Below are 20,031 nucleotides of genomic sequence, written 5' to 3' on the forward strand. Positions count from 1 at the left end.
GTGGTGGTGGTGGTGGTGACAGCCTCTGTAGGGGCGGCGGTGGTGGTGCTGACAGCCGCTGCAGGGGCGGTGGTGGTGGTGGTGACATCCTCTGCAGGGGCGTCGGTGGTGACTACAGCTGCAGGAGTGGCGGTGTCTGTGGTTACAGCCTCTGTAGCGGCGGCGGTGGTGGTGGTGACATCCTCTGCAGGGGCGGTGGTGGTGGTGGTGACAGCCTCTGCAGGGGCGGTGGTGGTGGTGGTGACAGCCTCTGCAGGGGCGGTGGTGGTGGTGGTGACAGCCTCTGCAGGGGCGGTGGTGGTGGTGGTGACAGCCTCTGCAGGGGCGGTGGTGGTGGTGGTGACATCCGCTGCAGGTTCGACAGTGGTTGTGGTGGTGACAGCCGCTGCAGGAGTGGTGGTGGTGACAACATTAAGTCTGACATTTTAATTTCGGAGATTTACAAACTTTAGAAGGTTTTTTTTCAACCTTTAATAGTCTGCATTTCCTGCTGTACAGGAAATGTACTGCAACAACGGGGGTATGAAATTAACATCTTTCGGCTGATAAAGACATAACCCTTTTTTCTAGCTATAGTTGTAGAATGTGGCTGTGCATCCTCTCATGAGATATCTAACGTTTTTAACATACCTTAAGTGAACACTTTGATATTCTCCATATGGTTAGTGAGAAAGTCCACATTTCAAATGTACAGTACCTTACTTGACGTCCGAAAACGTTTGTAAAATTTGTGGACGGCGTCGGGCCGTGCGGCAGGTCTGGATCTTCCAGGAAGTCACCAAACTCTCTCTCTCGGACATTCGGTTACCGTTTTAGAAAATAAACAACTTTTCGTAATTTTTCCGCTGTCCGGGTAAATCCCACAAGAGGGCGAATGGAATCATATTGCAAATGTACAAAACATCACGAATCACGACGTGGCCTTATCTCCAATACGGAAAAGACTTCGAAGAAAAAACAGTTACAGATCCAGTTGCAGCGTTTTTATACAAATCTTTTTAAAGTGTGCTTCGGAGCTCTGCGAGATTTCTGTGATTTTCTGTGATTTTCTGCAATAACACACACTCACTAAACCCTCTGTAAATAAGTCAGTTCTTAACATAAAGAAACAAAATTCTATAATTGCCTACCCCAAGGAAGATATGTGTTCACTTTCAGCTTCCTGTGTAAATCGGAAGTTCCTTAAAATGGTGTCATAGGTGCTGTTTCGAAGGCTTAAAAAGGTCTGATCTTTTCAAAACTTCATATGTGTGATTAGGCAACCCCCATGAACTGTAAGTCAGTCATTTCTGTGGCATTAACCCTTAACAGTAAAATCAGTTTTTTTGACAGATTACAATGACTTCTCTCCCCATAGGAATACATTGCCTGCTCCTCTAAAGTCAACCTGAAGCCTATGTGGGTTATGAATGCCTTATGAACCTGTCTTCAATGACAGTCCATCAGGACACTATGAGGTCTACCTGTGTCAATTCTAAGCTTCCTGAAGCAACCGGAAGTGGTTAAAATTACTCTAAAAGTGTTTTTCCATACCGAACCTGCAGTTTGATAGAAATAGTGCATTCAACCCTATGTAAATCAGTCAGTTCCTAACATAAAGACTTAAAACTTAGGATTCTGTAGAAGCATACCACAATGAGGATATGTGTTTACTTATAGCTTCCTGTGCCAACCGGAAGTGCCATAATTGGTGTCACAGGGGCTTTTTCGAAGGATTAAAAAAGTCAGATCTTTCCAAAACTTCATATGTGCGATTAGGCAAACCTCATGAACTGTAAAGCAGTCATGACTCTTTAGAATTTAGAATTTTAGAATTTTGTGCGTGATTTAGAAAAATTAAATCACACACACGGAGGGACACATTGGGGTGCGTAGAGACAGACAGTGCCTGCAATAGTTAACTTTCTTCAAACTATTAAAGAACCGTCAGACCTCGAGTTCTGAAACTTTAGAAACCTGTTCTAGACCCAAGTCGATAGTGTGTGGTGAGTTACGTGACTCTAGCAGGTTCTCGGACGGAGAAACAGCCTCGTACATTTGCAATAACTTCAATTCATTTTTGCATCGCGAAAATGCCTACATTTAGAAATGTCCCAGAGTCACAAGACTAGGTGCATTGAGACCGCCTTGGCCCATATAGACGGACCCCAACGTTTCTGTCCGATAGCTCATTCAAGGACCCCGTAGGAAGTCATGGAAAGAAGTGGATTTTCTGCACCAATTAAGGTCTTGCTCGGGCACCAAATGACCTATCGAGCCGAAACGTGGGATTCCGGGTCGCCTCAGCTAGGCCTACACATAATGTCAGAACTGGACCCGCAGCTAGAACGTAACTACGTGTTTTACGTTTTTATTATGGTTTGAAAAGAAGGCGTTGTGAATTTTGGTCCAGCTCTGAAGGATGTGATAGTTGGCTTCTAAACTAGTTGGAAAAAGTGGGTGTGGTGTCAGTTTGTACCAGTTTGGTGTCAGAATGATATCTAATTGACTGATGGACGGTGACTTGCTGGTGACTTTTGTCCATTTGCAATATGTTTAAACAGGGAGGTACCATCACCAAAGTGACATCTGAAATCAACCCCAATGAGCGGTGGAGAGGAGCCAGAATCAATGCCCATCCATCCTGAGCATGCCAAATTCGTGATGGTAAATGCCCATTGAACCATATTGCAAATGCACAGTGCATTTGCAAAAAGTGAAAAAACATCACCAAATGGACATGATGAAATCAACACAATGAGCGATGGAGAGGAACCACTATCACTGCACTACCAGAGTTCATCAGGCCAGTTAATTTTGCATTTCACGTGACCGTGATGGTAAATGCCCACTGAAACATATCCCGCATTTGCAATAAAATTCAACAGTGAAAAAACATCACCAAATGGACTTGATGAAATCAGTGATGGAGAGGAACCACTATTGCATTTCATGCCAGTCAATTTTGCATTTCTGCAGCATTTTTGACGTGACAAATTCGTGATGGTAAATGCCCACTGAAACATATTGCAAATGCACGTGCATTTGCAATAAGATTCAACAGTGAAAAACCATCACCAAATGGACATGATGAAATCAACACAACGAGTGATGGAGAGAAACCACCATCACTGCCCGGTCATCCCGAGTTCATCAGGCCAGTCAATTTTGAATTTCTGCAGTATTTTTGAGCATGTCAAATTTGTGATGGTACATGGCAAATTGACATAACATCCTGATTTGGCATTTTCAAATCTTTCATATTGTATTTGGACATTTCTTATGGCATTTGGCCAAAAAAGTGACTTTGACTTTGACTTTTGACTTCCTATGAAATCATATTGCAAATGGACAAAACATGTGCCTTATGCAAGTGTAAAAAAATCATGATAAAATTTGACAAAGGTATATTCATACAATTCTTACACATGATTAATTGACAAAAAAATGTAAAAATCATCCAGAAAGCACTTTCTTAAGGGGTTGAAAGTTTTTGAAAATAAGTTCACATTTTCGACTTTTGACTTCCTATGAAATCATATTGCAAATGGACAAAACATGTGCCTTATGCAAGTGTAAAAAAAAAAAAAAAAGATTATAAAATACGACTAAAGTAGGTTGATACAGTTCTTAAACATGTGTAATTGAAGGAAAAAAGAATTTCGAAAAACGGTCCAGGAATCACTTTAAGGGTGTGATAAGTTTTTTCAAAATGTTTGCTATTTTTGACTATTGACTATTGACTTTTGACTTTTGACTTCCTATGAAATCATATTGCAAATGGAGAAAACATGTGCCTTATGCACAAGTTTAAAAAAAATAATAATAATGATAATAAAATTGGACAAAAGTATATTCATACAGTTCTTACACGTGTGTAATTGAAAAAAAAATCGAAAGAATTTCAAAAACGGTCCAGAAAGCACTTTTTTGAGGGGGTGATAAGTTTTTCAAAATGTTCAGTTTTTCAAAATGTTACTTTTGGATGTTGACTTGTGTTGAATTTGCAATATGACAAACCATGGAGGAGCGTGCTCGCCACCTGTTGGATTTTTAAAGTGTCACACCTGGCATTGCCATATGGCATTTGCAATCAACTTTGAACAAAACGATGCCGAATTGAGTGGTATTGGACACCGTGTATATGGTTTGTCCAGTGCCAATGACTTCCCATTCATTTTTGTACATTTCAGGGGGGTGTTCCCTTACCTAATGAAAGGTTAACCACTAAGGAACACACACAAACACAGTGTATCACCTGCTAGCAGGAGGAGAATCATCAGAGGCTTCATATCCATGTCCTTTTAGGTCTCTGTTGAGGTGAACCACACAACATCAATCATAAATGAACCCTGTTAGATCTTCCGTTAACCGCTGTTGAAGGATGATGTCATTGACCAACATGAATTAGATGTTAGTCAATGTTCCAAAATCATATGATGTTCATTGATTTTCAAACAGCAGTCCCATAATAACTTCAGTTGTATTAACAGTGTCCCCTATGTGTTTACCAGTAGATGTCTTATCAGCCTGCTTCCAATGTCTTCAGCCCTCTGCTTTGGATGTAGATGTTTTTCACTGTAGATTACTGTTAACCTACATCTATGGGTTTATACCTATAGCATCCCGTTAATAACAGATGGCAACAGTTAACCTACATCTATAGGTTTATACCTATAGCATCCCGTTAATAACAGATGGCAACAGTTAGCCTACATCTATAGGTTTATACCTATAGCATCCCGTTAATAACAGATGGCAACAGTTAACCTACATCTATGGGTTTATACCTATAGCATCCCGTTAATATCAGATGGCAACAGTTAGCCTACATCTATGGGTTTATACCTATAGCATCCCGTTAATAACAGATGGCAACAGTTAACCTACATCTATGGGTTTATACCTATAGCATCCCGTTAATATCAGATGGCAACAGTTAGCCTACATCTATGGGTTTATACCTATAGCATCCCGTTAATAACAGATGGCAACAGTTAACCTACATCTATGGGTTTATATCTATAGCATCCCGTTAATAACAGATGGCAACAGTTAACCTACATCTATGGGTTTATACCTATAGCATCCCGTTAATAACAGATGGCAACAGTTAACCTACATCTATGGGATTATACCTATAGCATCCCGTTAATATCAGATGGCAACAGTTAACCTACATCTATGTGTTTATACCTATAGCATCCCGTTAATAACAGATGGCAACAGTTAGCCTACATCTATTGCTTTATACCTATAGCATCCCGTTAATAACAGATGCAGCAGATGTAGCAGATTTCAATTGCATAGATAGGTCCAAGAGTACAATGTCTTGAAATAGGAATAAAAATGTATATACAATTTGAACAAGCAATCATGACAGTCAAATTCACCGATGCTGCTTCTTACCTGAGAATATCAGAGACGTTGTGTCTGCTAGGACCTGTAGACTACTCCGATGAGAAAGTATGCACAAATATCTTTCTGAGAACTAAAGATGATCAACTCCTGGGCAGAGGGGGTTTTGTACGATGATGGAAAATGAGACTTGGAATTTTTTCTAACTTGCTGGACTCGTTTTTCCACTGCCACGAGTGTCAATCACCTTTCAAAAAATGTTATTCACCGACAAGACCTTTCAAACTGCCACGAGTGTCAATCATGCCTTTTTAAAAGTTGACTTGCAAAACGACTAACCAAAATCAAAAAGTGACTCTTAGACTACCTTAACCACACCCTCAGTGTTATGATGTTTGTTCAAACCCAGCTGAAAACAAACAACGAATACAAAGTGAGGGATCAATCACATTTATTCATAAAGCCCTTTTTACATCAGCTAACGTCACAAAGTGCTGTACAGAAATCCAGCCTAAAAACCCCAAACAGCAAGGAATGCAGCTGTAGAAGCACAGTGGCTAGGAAAAACCTCCCTAGAAAGGTAGGAACCTAGGAAGAAACCTAGAGAGGAACCTGGCTCTGAGGGGTGGGCCAGTCCTCTTCTGGCTGTACTGCGTAGACCAGAGGAACCAGGCTCTGAGGGGTGGGCCAGTCCTCTTCTGGCTGTACTGGGTAGACCAGAGGAACCAGGCTCTGAGGGGTGGGCCAGTCCTCTTCTGGCTGTACTGGGTAGACCAGAGGAACCAGGCTCTGAGGGGTGGGCCAGTCCTCTTCTGGCTGTACTGGGTAGACCAGAGGAACCAGGCTCTGAGGGTGGGCCAGTCCTCTTCTGGCTGTACTGGGTAGACCAGAGGAACCAGGCTCTGAGGGGTGGGCCAGTCCTCTTCTGGCTGTACTGGGTAGACCAGAGGAACCAGGCTCTGAGGGGTGGTCCAGTCCTCTTCTGGCTGTACTGGCTAGACCAGAGGAACCAGGCTCTGAGAGGTGGGCCAGTGCTCTTCTGGCTGTACTGGGTAGACCAGAGGAACCAGGCTCTGAGGGGTGGGCCAGTCCTCTTCTGGCTGTACTGGGTAGACCAGAGGAACCAGGCTCTGAGGGGTGGGCCAGTGCTCTTCTGGCTGTACTGGGTAGACCAGAGGAACCAGGCTCTGAGGGTGGGCCAGTCCTCTTCTGGCTGTACTGGGTAGACCAGAGGAACCAGGCTCTGAGGGGTGGGCCAGTCCTCTTCTGGCTGTACTGGGTAGACCAGAGGAACCAGGCTCTGAGGGGTGGGCCAGTCCTCTTCTGGCTGTACTGGCTAGACCAGAGGAACCAGGCTCTGAGGGGTGGGCCAGTCCTCTTCTGGCTGTACTGGCTAGACCAGAGGAACCAGGCTCTGAGGGGTGGGCCAGTCCTCTTCTGGCTGTACTGGGTAGACCAGAGGAACCTGGCTCTGAGGGGTGGGCCAGTCCTCTTCTGGCTGTACTGGCTAGACCAGAGGAACCAGGCTCTGAGGGGTGGGCCAGTCCTCTTCTGGCTGTACTGGGTAGATCAGAGGAACCTGGCTCTGAGGGGTGGGCCAGTCCTCTTCTGGCTGTACTGGCTAGACCAGAGGAACCAGGCTCTGAGGGTGGGCCAGTCCTCTTCTGGCTGTACTGGCTAGACCAGAGGAACCAGGCTCTGAGGGGTGGGCCAGTCCTCTTCTGACTGTACTGGGTAGACCAGAGGAACCTGGCTCTGAGGGGTGGGCCAGTCCTCTTCTGGCTGTACTGGCTAGACCAGAGGAACCAGGCTCTGAGGGGTGGGCCAGTCCTCTTCTGGCTGTACTGGGTAGATCAGAGGAACCTGGCTCTGAGGGGTGGGCCAGTCCTCTTCTGGCTGTACTGGCTAGACCAGAGGAACCAGGCTCTGAGGGTGGGCCAGTCCTCTTCTGGCTGTACTGGGTAGACCAGAGGAACCAGGCTCTGAGGGTGGGCCAGTCCTCTTCTGGCTGTACTGGCTAGACCAGAGGAACCAGGCTCTGAGGGGTGGGCCAGTCCTCTTCTGGCTGTACTGGGTAGACCAGAGGAACCAGGCTCTGAGGGGTGGGCCAGTCCTCTTCTGGCTGTACTGGGTAGACCAGAAGAACCAGGCTCTGAGGGGTGGGCCAGTCCTCTTCTGGCTGTACTGGGTAGACCAGAGGAACCAGGCTCTGAGGGGTGGGCCAGTCCTCTTCTGGCTGTACTGGGTAGACCAGAGGAACCAGGCTCTGAGGGGTGGGCCAGTCCTCTTCTGGCTGTACTGGGTAGACCAGAGGAACCAGGCTCTGAGGGTGGGCCAGTCCTCTTCTGGCTGTACTGGGTAGACCAGAGGAACCAGGCTCTGAGGGGTGGGCCAGTCCTCTTCTGGCTGTACTGGGTAGACCAGAAGAACCAGGCTCTGAGGGTGGGCCAGTCCTCTTCTGGCTGTACTGGGTAGACCAGAGGAACCAGGCTCTGAGGGGTGGGCCAGTCCTCTTCTGGCTGTACTGGGTAGACCAGAGGAACCAGGCTCTGAGGGGTGGGCCAGTCCTCTTCTGGCTGTACTGGGTAGACCAGAGGAACCAGGCTCTGAGGGTGGGCCAGTCCTCTTCTGGCTGTACTGGGTAGACCAGAGGAACCAGGCTCTGAGGGGTGGGCCAGTCCTCTTCTGGCTGTACTGGGTAGACCAGAGGAACCAGGCTCTGAGAGGTGGGCCAGTGCTCTTCTGGCTGTACTGGGTAGACCAGAGGAACCAGGCTCTGAGAGGTGGGCCAGTCCTCTTCTGGCTGTACTGGGTAGACCAGAGGAACCAGGCTCTGAGGGGTGGGCCAGTCCTCTTCTGGCTGTACTGGGTAGACCAGAGGAACCAGGCTCTGAGAGGTGGGCCTGTGCTCTTCTGGCTGTACTGGGTAGACCAGAGGAACCAGGCTCTGAGGGGAGAGCCAGTCCTCTTCTGGCTGTACAGGTAGACCAGAGGAACCAGGCTCTGAGGGGTGGGCCAGTCCTCTTCTGGCTGTACTGGGTAGACCAGAGGAACCAGGCTCTGAGGGGTGGGCCAGTCCTCTTCTGGCTGTACTGGGTAGACCAGAGGAACCAGGCTCTGAGGGGTGGGCCAGTCCTCTTCTGGCTGTACTGGGTAGACCAGAGGAACCAGGCTCTGAGGGGTGGGCCAGTCCTCTTCTGGCTGTACTAGGTAGACTTGAGGAACCAGGCTCTGAGGGGTGGGCCAGTCCTCTTCTGGCTGTACTGGGTAGACTTGAGGAACCAGGCTCTGAAGGGTGGGCCAGTCCTCTTCTGGCTGTACTGGGTAGACCAGAGGAACCAGGCTCTGAGCGGTGGGCCTGTGCTCTTCTGGCTGTACTGGGTAGACCAGAGGAACCAGGCTCTGAGGGGTGGGCCAGTCCTCTTCTGGCTGTACTGGGTAGACCAGAGGAACCAGGCTCTGAGCGGTGGGCCAGTCCTCTTCTGGCTGTACTGGGTAGACCAGAGGAACCAGGCTCTGAGAGGTGGGCCTGTGCTCTTCTGGCTGTACTGGGTAGACCAGAGGAACCAGGCTCTGAGGGGTGGGCCAGTCCTCTTCTGGCTGTACTGGGTAGACCAGAGGAACCAGGCTCTGAGAGGTGGGCCAGTCCTCTTCTGGCTGTACTGGCTAGACCAGAGGAACCAGGCTCTGAGAGGTGGGCCAGTCCTCTTCTGGCTGTACTGGGTAGACCAGAGGAACCAGGCTCTGAGGGGTGGGCCAGTCCTCTTCTGGCTGTACTGGGTAGACCAGAGGAACCAGGCTCAGAGGGGTGGGCCAGTCCTCTTCTGGCTGTACTGGGTAGACCAGAGGAACCAGGCTCTGAGGGGTGGGCCAGTCCTCTTCTGGCTGTACTAGGTAGACTTGAGGAACCAGGCTCTGAGGGGTGGGCCAGTCCTCTTCTTGCTGTACTGGGTTGACTTGAGGAACCAGGCTCTGAGGGGTGGGCCAGTCCTCTTCTGGCTGTACTGGGTAGACCAGAGGAACCAGGCTCTGAGCGGTGGGCCTGTGCTCTTCTGGCTGTACTGGGTAGACCAGAGGAACCAGGCTCTGAGCGGTGGGCCAGTCCTCTTCTGGCTGTACTGGGTAGACCAGAGGAACCAGGCTCTGAGAGGTGTGCCTGTGCTCTTCTGGCTGTACTGGGTAGACCAGAGGAACCAGGCTCTGAGGGGTGGGCCAGTCCTTTTCTGGCTGTACTGGGTAGACCAGAGGAACCAGGCTCTGAGGGGTGGTCCAGTCCTCTTCTGGCTGTACTGGCTAGACCAGAGGGACCAGGCTTTGAGAGGTGGGCCAGTGCTCTTCTGGCTGTACTGGGTAGACCAGAGGAACCAGGCTCTGAGGGGTGGGCCAGTCCTCTTCTGGCTGTACTAGGTAGACTTGAGGAACCAGGCTCTGAGGGGTGGGCCAGTCCTCTTCTTGCTGTACTGGGTAGACTTGAGGAACCAGGCTTTGAGGGGTGGGCCAGTCCTCTTCTGGCTGTACTGGGTAGACCAGAGGAACCAGGCTCTGAGCGGTGGGCCTGTGCTCTTCTGGCTGTACTGGGTAGACCAGAGGAACCAGGCTCTGAGGGGTGGGCCAGTCCTCTTCTGGCTGTACTGGGTAGACCAGAGGAACCAGGCTCTGAGCGGTGGGCCAGTCCTCTTCTGGCTGTACTGGGTAGACCAGAGGAACCAGGCTCTGAGAGGTGGGCCTGTGCTCTTCTGGCTGTACTGGGTAGACCAGAGGAACCAGGCTCTGAGGGTGGGCCAGTCCTCTTCTGGCTGTACTGGGTAGACCAGAGGAACCAGGCTCTGAGGGGTGGGCCAGTCCTCTTCTGGCTGTACTGGGTAGACCAGAGGAACCAGGCTCTGAGGGGTGGGCCAGTCCTCTTCTGGCTGTACTGGGTAGACCAGAGGAACCAGGCTCTGAGGGGTGGGCCAGTCCTCTTCTGGCTGTACTAGGTAGACTTGAGGAACCAGGCTCTGAGGGGGTGGGCCAGTCCTCTTCTGGCTGTACTGGGTAGACTTGAGGAACCAGGCTCTGAAGGGTGGGCCAGTCCTCTTCTGGCTGTACTGGGTAGACCAGAGGAACCAGGCTCTGAGCGGTGGGCCTGTGCTCTTCTGGCTGTACTGGGTAGACCAGAGGAACCAGGCTCTGAGGGGTGGGCCAGTCCTCTTCTGGCTGTACTGGGTAGACCAGAGGAACCAGGCTCTGAGCGGTGGGCCAGTCCTCTTCTGGCTGTACTGGGTAGACCAGAGGAACCAGGCTCTGAGAGGTGGGCCTGTGCTCTTCTGGCTGTACTGGGTAGACCAGAGGAACCAGGCTCTGAGGGGTGGGCCAGTCCTCTTCTGGCTGTACTGGGTAGACCAGAGGAACCAGGCTCTGAGAGGTGGGCCAGTCCTCTTCTGGCTGTACTGGCTAGACCAGAGGAACCAGGCTCTGAGAGGTGGGCCAGTCCTCTTCTGGCTGTACTGGGTAGACCAGAGGAACCAGGCTCTGAGGGGTGGGCCAGTCCTCTTCTGGCTGTACTGGGTAGACCAGAGGAACCAGGCTCAGAGGGGTGGGCCAGTCCTCTTCTGGCTGTACTGGGTAGACCAGAGGAACCAGGCTCTGAGGGGTGGGCCAGTCCTCTTCTGGCTGTACTAGGTAGACTTGAGGAACCAGGCTCTGAGGGGTGGGCCAGTCCTCTTCTTGCTGTACTGGGTTGACTTGAGGAACCAGGCTCTGAGGGGTGGGCCAGTCCTCTTCTGGCTGTACTGGGTAGACCAGAGGAACCAGGCTCTGAGGGGTGGGCCAGTCCTCTTCTGGCTGTACTGGGTAGACCAGAGGAACCAGGCTCTGAGGGGTGGGCCAGTCCTCTTCTGGCTGTACTGGGTAGACCAGAGGAACCAGGCTCTGAGGGGTGGGCCAGTCCTCTTCTGGCTGTACTGGGTAGACCAGAGGAACCAGGCTCTGAGGGGTGGGCCAGTCCTCTTCTGGCTGTACTGGGTAGACCAGAGGAACCTGGCTCTGAGGGGTGGGCCAGTCCTCTTCTGGCTGTACTGGGTAGACCAGAGGAACCAGGCTCTGAGGGGTGGGCCAGTCCTCTTCTGGCTGTACTGGGTAGACCAGAGGAACCAGGCTCTGTGGGGTGGCCAGTCCTCTTCTGGCTGTACTGGGTAGACCAGAGGAACCAGGCTCTGAGGGGTGGGCCAGTCCTCTTCTGGCTGTACTGGGTAGACCAGAGGAACCAGGCTCTGAGGGGTGGGCCAGTCCTCTTCTGGCTGTACTGGGTAGACCAGAGGAACCAGGCTCTGAGGGGTGGGCCAGTCCTCTTCTGGCTGTACTGGGTAGACCAGAGGAACCTGGCTCTGAGGGGTGGGCCAGTCCTCTTCTGGCTGTACTGGGTAGACCAGAGGAACCAGGCTCTGAGGGGTGGGCCAGTCCTCTTCTGGCTGTACTGGCTAGACCAGAGGAACCAGGCTCTGAGGGGTGGGCCAGTCCTCTTCTGGCTGTACTGGCTAGACCAGAGGAACCAGGCTCTGAGGGGTGGGCCAGTCCTCTTCTGGCTGTACTGGGTAGACCAGAGGAACCTGGCTCTGAGGGGTGGGCCAGTCCTCTTCTGGCTGTACTGGCTAGACCAGAGGAACCAGGCTCTGAGGGGTGGGCCAGTCCTCTTCTGGCTGTACTGGGTAGACCAGAGGAACCAGGCTCTGAGGGGTGGGCCAGTCCTCTTCTGGCTGTACTGGGTAGATCAGAGGAACCTGGCTCTGAGGGGTGGGCCAGTCCTCTTCTGGCTGTACTGGCTAGACCAGAGGAACCAGGCTCTGAGGGGTGGGCCAGTCCTCTTCTGGCTGTACTGGGTAGACCAGAGGAACCAGGCTCTGAGGGGTGGGCCAGTCCTCTTCTGGCTGTACTGGCTAGACCAGAGGAACCAGGCTCTGAGGGGTGGGCCAGTCCTCTTCTGGCTGTACTGGGTAGACCAGAGGAACCAGGCTCTGAGGGTGGGCCAGTCCTCTTCTGGCTGTACTGGGTAGACCAGAAGAACCAGGCTCTGAGGGGTGGGCCAGTCCTCTTCTGGCTGTACTGGGTAGACCAGAGGAACCAGGCTCTGAGGGTGGGCCAGTCCTCTTCTGGCTGTACTGGGTAGACCAGAGGAACCAGGCTCTGAGGGGGTGGGCCAGTCCTCTTCTGGCTGTACTGGGTAGACCAGAGGAACCAGGCTCTGAGGGGTGGGCCAGTCCTCTTCTGGCTGTACTGGGTAGACCAGAGGAACCAGGCTCTGAGGGGTGGGCCAGTCCTCTTCTGGCTGTACTGGGTAGACCAGAAGAACCAGGCTCTGAGGGGTGGGCCAGTCCTCTTCTGGCTGTACTGGGTAGACCAGAGGAACCAGGCTCTGAGGGGTGGGCCAGTCCTCTTCTGGCTGTACTGGGCAGACCAGAGGAACCAGGCTCTGAGGGGTGGGCCAGTCCTCTTCTGGCTGTACTGGGTAGACCAGAGGAACCAGGCTCTGAGGGGTGGGCCAGTCCTCTTCTGGCTGTACTGGGTAGACCAGAGGAACCAGGCTCTGAGGGGTGGGCCAGTCCTCTTCTGGCTGTACTGTAGACCAGAGGAACCAGGCTCTGAGAGGTGGGCCAGTGCTCTTCTGGCTGTACTGGGTAGACCAGAGGAACCAGGCTCTGAGAGGTGGGCCAGTCCTCTTCTGGCTGTACTGGGTAGACCAGAGGAACCAGGCTCTGAGGGGTGGGCCAGTCCTCTTCTGGCTGTACTGGGTAGACCAGAGGAACCAGGCTCTGAGAGGTGGGCCTGTGCTCTTCTGGCTGTACTGGGTAGACCAGAGGAACCAGGCTCTGAGGGAGAGCCAGTCCTCTTCTGGCTGTACTGGGTAGACCAGAGGAACCAGGCTCTGAGGGGTGGGCCAGTCCTCTTCTGGCTGTACTGGGTAGACCAGAGGAACCAGGCTCTGAGGGGTGGGCCAGTCCTCTTCTGGCTGTACTGGGTAGACCAGAGGAACCAGGCTCTGAGGGGTGGGCCAGTCCTCTTCTGGCTGTACTGGGTAGACCAGAGGAACCAGGCTCTGAGGGGTGGGCCAGTCCTCTTCTGGCTGTACTAGGTAGACTTGAGGAACCAGGCTCTGAGGGGTGGGCCAGTCCTCTTCTGGCTGTACTGGGTAGACTTGAGGAACCAGGCTCTGAAGGGTGGGCCAGTCCTCTTCTGGCTGTACTGGGTAGACCAGAGGAACCAGGCTCTGAGCGGTGGGCCTGTGCTCTTCTGGCTGTACTGGGTGACCAGAGGAACCAGGCTCTGAGGGGTGGGCCAGTCCTCTTCTGGCTGTACTGGGTAGACCAGAGGAACCAGGCTCTGAGCGGTGGGCCAGTCCTCTTCTGGCTGTACTGGGTAGACCAGAGGAACCAGGCTCTGAGAGGTGGGCCTGTGCTCTTCTGGCTGTACTGGGTAGACCAGAGGAACCAGGCTCTGAGGGGTGGGCCAGTCCTCTTCTGGCTGTACTGGGTAGACCAGACATGAACCAGGCTCTGAGAGGTGGGCCAGTCCCTTCTGGCTGTACTGGCTAGACCAGAGGAACCAGGCTCTGAGAGGTGGGCCAGTCCTCTTCTGGCTGTACTGGGTGGACCAGAGGAACCAGGCTCTGAGGGGTGGGCCAGTCCTCTTCTGGCTGTACTGGGTAGACCAGAGGAACCAGGCTCAGAGGGGTGGGCCAGTCCTCTTCTGGCTGTACTGGGTAGACCAGAGGAACCAGGCTCTGAGGGGTGGGCCAGTCCTCTTCTGGCTGTACTAGGTAGACTTGAGGAACCAGGCTCTGAGGGGTGGGCCAGTCCTCTTCTTGCTGTACTGGGTTGACTTGAGGAACCAGGCTCTGAGGGGTGGGCCAGTCCTTCTGGCTGTACTGGGTAGACCAGAGGAACCAGGCTCTGAGCGGTGGGCCTGTGCTCTTCTGGCTGTACTGGGTAGACCAGAGGAACCAGGCTCTGAGCGGTGGGCCAGTCCTCTTCTGGCTGTACTGGGTAGACCAGAGGAACCAGGCTCTGAGAGGTGTGCCTGTGCTCTTCTGGCTGTACTGGGTAGACCAGAGGAACCAGGCTCTGAGGGGTGGGCCAGTCCTTTTCTGGCTGTACTGGGTAGACCAGAGGAACCAGGCTCTGAGGGGTGGTCCAGTCCTCTTCTGGCTGTACTGGCTAGACCAGAGGGACCAGGCTTTGAGAGGTGGGCCAGTGCTCTTCTGGCTGTACTGGGTAGACCAGAGGAACCAGGCTCTGAGGGGTGGGCCAGTCCTCTTCTGGCTGTACTAGGTAGACTTGAGGAACCAGGCTCTGAGGGGTGGGCCAGTCCTCTTCTTGCTGTACTGGGTAGACTTGAGGAACCAGGCTTTGAGGGTGGGCCAGTCCTCTTCTGGCTGTACTGGGTAGACCAGAGGAACCAGGCTCTGAGCGGTGGGCCTGTGCTCTTCTGGCTGTACTGGGTAGACCAGAGGAACCAGGCTCTGAGGGGTGGGCCAGTCCTCTTCTGGCTGTACTGGGTAGACCAGAGGAACCAGGCTCTGAGCGGTGGGCCAGTCCTCTTCTGGCTGTACTGGGTAGACCAGAGGAACCAGGCTCTGAGAGGTGGGCCTGTGCTCTTCTGGCTGTACTGGGTAGACCAGAGGAACCAGGCTCTGAGGGGTGGGCCAGTCCTCTTCTGGCTGTACTGGGTAGACCAGAGGAACCAGGCTCTGAGGGGGTGGGCCAGTCCTCTTCTGGCTGTACTGGGTAGACCAGAGGAACCAGGCTCTGAGGGGTGGGCCAGTCCTCTTCTGGCTGTACTGGGTAGACCAGAGGAACCAGGCTCTGAGGGGTGGGCCAGTCCTCTTCTGGCTGTACTAGGTAGACTTGAGGAACCAGGCTCTGAGGGGTGGGCCAGTCCTCTTCTGGCTGTACTGGGTAGACTTGAGGAACCAGGCTCTGAAGGGTGGGCCAGTCCTCTTCTGGCTGTACTGGGTAGACCAGAGGAACCAGGCTCTGAGCGGTGGGCCTGTGCTCTTCTGGCTGTACTGGGTAGACCAGAGGAACCAGGCTCTGAGGGGTGGGCCAGTCCTCTTCTGGCTGTACTGGGCAGACCAGAGGAACCAGGCTCTGAGCGGTGGGCCAGTCCTCTTCTGGCTGTACTGGGTAGACCAGAGGAACCAGGCTCTGAGAGGTGGGCCTGTGCTCTTCTGGCTGTACTGACAGACCAGAGGAACCAGGCTCTGAGGGGTGGGCCAGTCCTCTTCTGGCTGTACTGGGTAGACCAGAGGAACCAGGCTCTGAGAGGTGGGCCAGTCCTCTTCTGGCTGTACTGGCTAGACCAGAGGAACCAGGCCTGAGAGGTGGGCCACTTCTGGCTGTACTGGGTAGACCAGAGGAACCAGGCTCTGAGGGGTGGGCCAGTCCTCTTCTGGCTGTACTGGGTAGACCAGAGGAACCAGGCTCAGAGGGGTGGGCCAGTCCTCTTCTGGCTGTACTGGGTAGACCAGAGGAACCAGGCTCTGAGGGGTGGGCCAGTCCTCTTCTGGCTGTACTAGGTAGACTTGAGGAACCAGGCTCTGAGGGGTGGGCCAGTCCTCTTCTTGCTGTACTGGGTTGACTTGAGGAACCAGGCTCTGAGGGTGGGCCAGTCCTCTTCTGGCTGTACTGGGTAGACCGAACCAGGTCTGAGCGGTGGGCCTGTGCTCTTCTGGCTGTATAGACCAGAGGAACCAGGCTCTGAGCGGTGGGCCAGTCTCTGGCTGTACTGGGTAGACCAGAGGAACCAGGCTCTGAGAGGTGTGCCTGTGCTCTTCTGGCTGTACTGGGTAGACCAGAGGAACCAGGCTCTGAGGGGTGGGCCAGTCCTTTTCTGGCTGTACTGGGTAGACCAGAGGAACCAGGCTCTGAGGGGTGGTCCAGTCCTCTTCTGGCTGTACTGGCTAGACCAGAGGAACCAGTCTTTGAGAGGTGGGCCAGTGCTCTTCTGGCTGTACTGGGTAGACCAGAGGAACCAGGCTCTGAGGGGTGGGCCAGTCCTCTTCTGGCTGTACTAGGTAGACTTGAGGAACCAGGCTCTGAGGGGTGGGCCAGTCCTCTTCTTGCTGTACTGGGTAGACTTGAGGAACCAGGCTTTGAGGGGTGGGCCAGTCCTCTTCTGGCTGTACTGGGTAGACCAGAGGAACCAGGCTCTGAGGGTGGGCCAGTCCTCTTCTGGCTGTACTGGGTAGACCAGAGGAACCAGGCTCTGAGGGGTGGGCCAGTCCTCTTCTGGCTGTACTGGGTAGACCAGAGGAACCAGGCTCTGAGGGGTGGGCCAGTCCTCTTCTGGCTGTACTGGGTAGACCAGAGGAACCAGGCTCTGAGGGGTGGGCCAGTCCTCTTCTGGCTGTACTGGGTAGACCAGAGGAACCAGGCTCTGAGGGGTGGGCCAGTCCTCTTCTGGCTGTACTGGGTAGACCAGAGGAACCAGGCTCTGAGGGGTGGTCCAGTCCTCTTCTGGCTGTACTGGCTAGACCAGAGGAACCAGGCTCTGAGAGGTGGGCCAGTGCTCTTCTGGCTGTACTGGGTAGACCAGAGGAACCAGGCTCTGAGGGGTGGGCCAGTCCTCTTCTGGCTGTACTGGGTAGACCAGAGGAACCAGGCTCTGAGGGGTGGGCCAGTGCTCTTCTGGCTGTACTGGGTAGACCAGAGGAACCAGGCTCTGAGCGGTGGGCCAGTCCTCTTCTGGCTGTACTGGGTAGACCAGAGGAACCAGGCTCTGAGGGTGGGCCAGTCCTCTTCTGGCTGTACTGGGTAGACCAGAGGAACCAGGCTCTGAGGGGTGGGCCAGTCCTCTTCTGGCTGTACTGGGTAGACCAGAGGAACCAGGCTCTGAGGGGTGGGCCAGTCCTCTTCTGGCTGTACTGGGTAGACCAGAGGAACCAGGCTCTGAGAGGTGGGCCAGTCCTCTTCTGGCTGTACCAGATAGAGATATAAGAGAAGGCTACATGTGGCCATTAAGGTCCTGTGAACAGGTCAGGGTTCAATAGTCGCAGGTAGAACAGCATAAACTGAATCAGCAGCATGGTGTAGTCGCCCCCCGGGAAGGGAGATAGAAAGCAGCTGGTACCCAACTCACTTAATGACCGCCAGGTCCTAATGTCCTGGTACCAAACTCACTAACGACCGTCAGGTCCTAATGTTCTGGTACCCAACTCACTAACGACCGTCAGGTCCTAATGTTCTAGTACCCAACTCACTATCGACCGTCAGGTCCTAATGTCCTGGTACCCAACTCTACTGTCCTCCATCAGGTCTAATGTACTGGTACTCAGGGCTCTATTGTCCCTCCATCAGGTCCTAATGTCCTGGTACCCAGGGCTCTATTGTCCCTCCATCAGGTCCTAATGTCCTGGTACCCAGGGCTCTATTGTCCCTCCATCAGGTCCTAATGTCCTGGTACTCAGGGCTCTATTGTCCCTCCATCAGGTCCTAATGGTCTGGAACTCAGGGCTCTATTGTCACTCCATCAGGTCTGAATGTCATGGTACCCAGGGCTCTATTGTCCTCCATCAGGTCCTAATGTCCTGGTACTCAGGGCTCTATTGTCCCTCCATCAGGTCCTAATGTCCTGGTACCCATGGCTCTATTGTCCCTCCATCAGGTCTAATGTCCTGGTACCCAGTCTCTATAGGCTGTCAGATGTTCCGCCCAGGTGATTACAGTTCCTATTAGGTCCTAATGGTCTGGAACTCAGGGCTCTATTGTCCCTCCATCAGGTCTGAATGTCATGGTACCCAGGGCTCTATTGTCCCTCCATCAGGTCTGAATGTCATGGTACCCAGGGCTCTATTGTCCCTCCATCAGGTCCTAATGTCCTGGTACCCAGGGCTCTATTGTCCCTCCATCAGGTGCTAATGGCCTGGTACTCAGGGCTCTATTGTCCCTCCATCAGGTCCTAATGTCCTGGTACCCAGGGCTCTATTGTCCCTCCATCAGGTCCTAATGTCCTGGTACTCAGGGCTCTATTGTCCCTCCATCGGGTCCTAATGTCCTGGTACCCAGGGCTCTATTGTCCCTCCATCAGGTCCTAATGTCCTGGTACTTAGGGCTCTATTGTCCCCCCATCAGGTCCTAATGTCCTGGTACAACGCTTTCTCAGGTGATTAATTCAAGGCATTTAAGTCGTTCTCTATACTGTTAGATAGAGCAACATGATTACAGTTCTCTATACTGTCATGATTACAGTTCTCTATACTGTCAGATAGAGCAGCATGATTACAGTTCTCTATACTGTCAGATAGAGCAGCATGATTACAGTTCTCTATACTGTCAGATAGAGCAGCATGATTACAGTTCTCTATACTGTCATGATTACAGTTCTCTATACTGTCATGATTACAGTTCTCTATACTGTCAGATAGAGCAGCATGATTATAGTTCTCTATACTGTCAGATAGAGCAACATGATTACAGTTCTCTATACTGTCAGATAGAGCAGCATGATTATAGTTCTCCAAACTGAACCTCTAGTGTATGGTCTATAGATCTTTACCTGTAGTGAATGGTCTATAGAGTACACCCCCCCCTCTCCCTCCTTCCTCCCCCTTAGACGATCTCTCAGGTGACTGTCTGGATTTAGTGTCCTGGGTTGGCATGGTTACACGTGGTCTGTGGTTGTGATGCCGATTACACAGTTGGACACAGCCAATTTCTCAAAAACAAGCATGATTACAGTTCTCTATTATCTGTCAGTAGAGTCAGCATGAACATTAAGTATCTGGCAACAGTCACATTCCTGCAGTCAGCATGCCATTTACAGTTTCTAAAAACTTGAGGCATTTGCGGCATTGTTTTGTGTGACAAAACTGCACATTTTAATGTATTATTAACACACCTGTCAGGTAGATGGAATTTCTTGAAACATGAACAACACTTTATATGTTGAGTTATTATTTATGTTTAGTAAACTCAGCAAAAAATTATAGTTCGCTGTCAACTGCGTTTATTTTCAATATTTGTTTGAACATAACAAGATTCAACAACTGAGACATAAACTGAACAGGTTCCACAGACATGTGACTAACAGAACTGGAATAATGTGTCCCTGAACAAAGGTGGGGTCAAAATCAAAAGTAACATTCAGTATCTGGTGTGGCCACCAGCTGCATTAATTATGCTATGCATTTTCCTCATAGTGAATGCACCAGAGTTACCAGTTCTCGCTGTGAGATGTTACCCCATTTCTGGGGGAATGGCCCTAGCCCTCACCCTCCGATCCAACAGGTCCCAGACGTGCTCAATGGGATTGAGATACGGCTCTTCGCTGGCCTGGATTTAACGTACCACACAGAATGTCTTCCGGGAGGTCCTGGGTTGGCATTGTTACACGTGGTCATTGTGCAGAACACTGGACACAGCCTTGCAGGAAATTTCTCACAGAAACAATTTGGTGGCGGTCATGGTGAGAAATGGTCATGTATTGATGAGCCTGCAGGAAGGGTACCACATGAGGGAGGAGGATTTCTTCCCTAAAACGCACAGCATTTGAGATTGCCTGCAATGACAACAATGCTCAGTTTAATGATGCCGTGTCAGGGCCCAACCTTACACGGAAATAACATGCCTGTATTATATATCATCGATTCCCCAATAACCCAGATGGCACATACTTCCCAAAAAAAACATCTCAAAACTGCTCACCTCAGGGATGTAACAAAAA

The 20,031-nt window shown here is 52.6% G+C and overlaps 1 protein-coding gene across 1 annotated transcript; it reads right to left on the reverse strand.

Moving 5' to 3' along the window:
• Positions 1-8,543: 8,543 nt before the first annotated feature.
• On the reverse strand, positions 8,544-19,692 carry LOC135538025 (uncharacterized). Its single transcript, XM_064964014.1, has 10 exons — positions 19,656-19,692; positions 15,827-16,095; positions 15,150-15,428; positions 14,637-14,857; positions 14,126-14,350; positions 13,385-13,667; positions 10,254-10,481; positions 9,685-9,963; positions 9,172-9,450; positions 8,544-8,714 (listed from the first exon to the last, which is right to left on the reverse strand). Exons 1-10 carry the CDS (start codon positions 19,690-19,692, stop codon positions 8,544-8,546), a joined length of 2,271 nt encoding a protein of 756 aa, XP_064820086.1.
• Positions 19,693-20,031: the final 339 nt, after the last annotated feature.

This window comes from Oncorhynchus masou, unplaced genomic scaffold (assembly GCF_036934945.1).
Source record: "Oncorhynchus masou masou isolate Uvic2021 unplaced genomic scaffold, UVic_Omas_1.1 unplaced_scaffold_894, whole genome shotgun sequence".
Classification (NCBI taxonomy): Eukaryota; Metazoa; Chordata; class Actinopteri; order Salmoniformes; family Salmonidae; genus Oncorhynchus; species Oncorhynchus masou.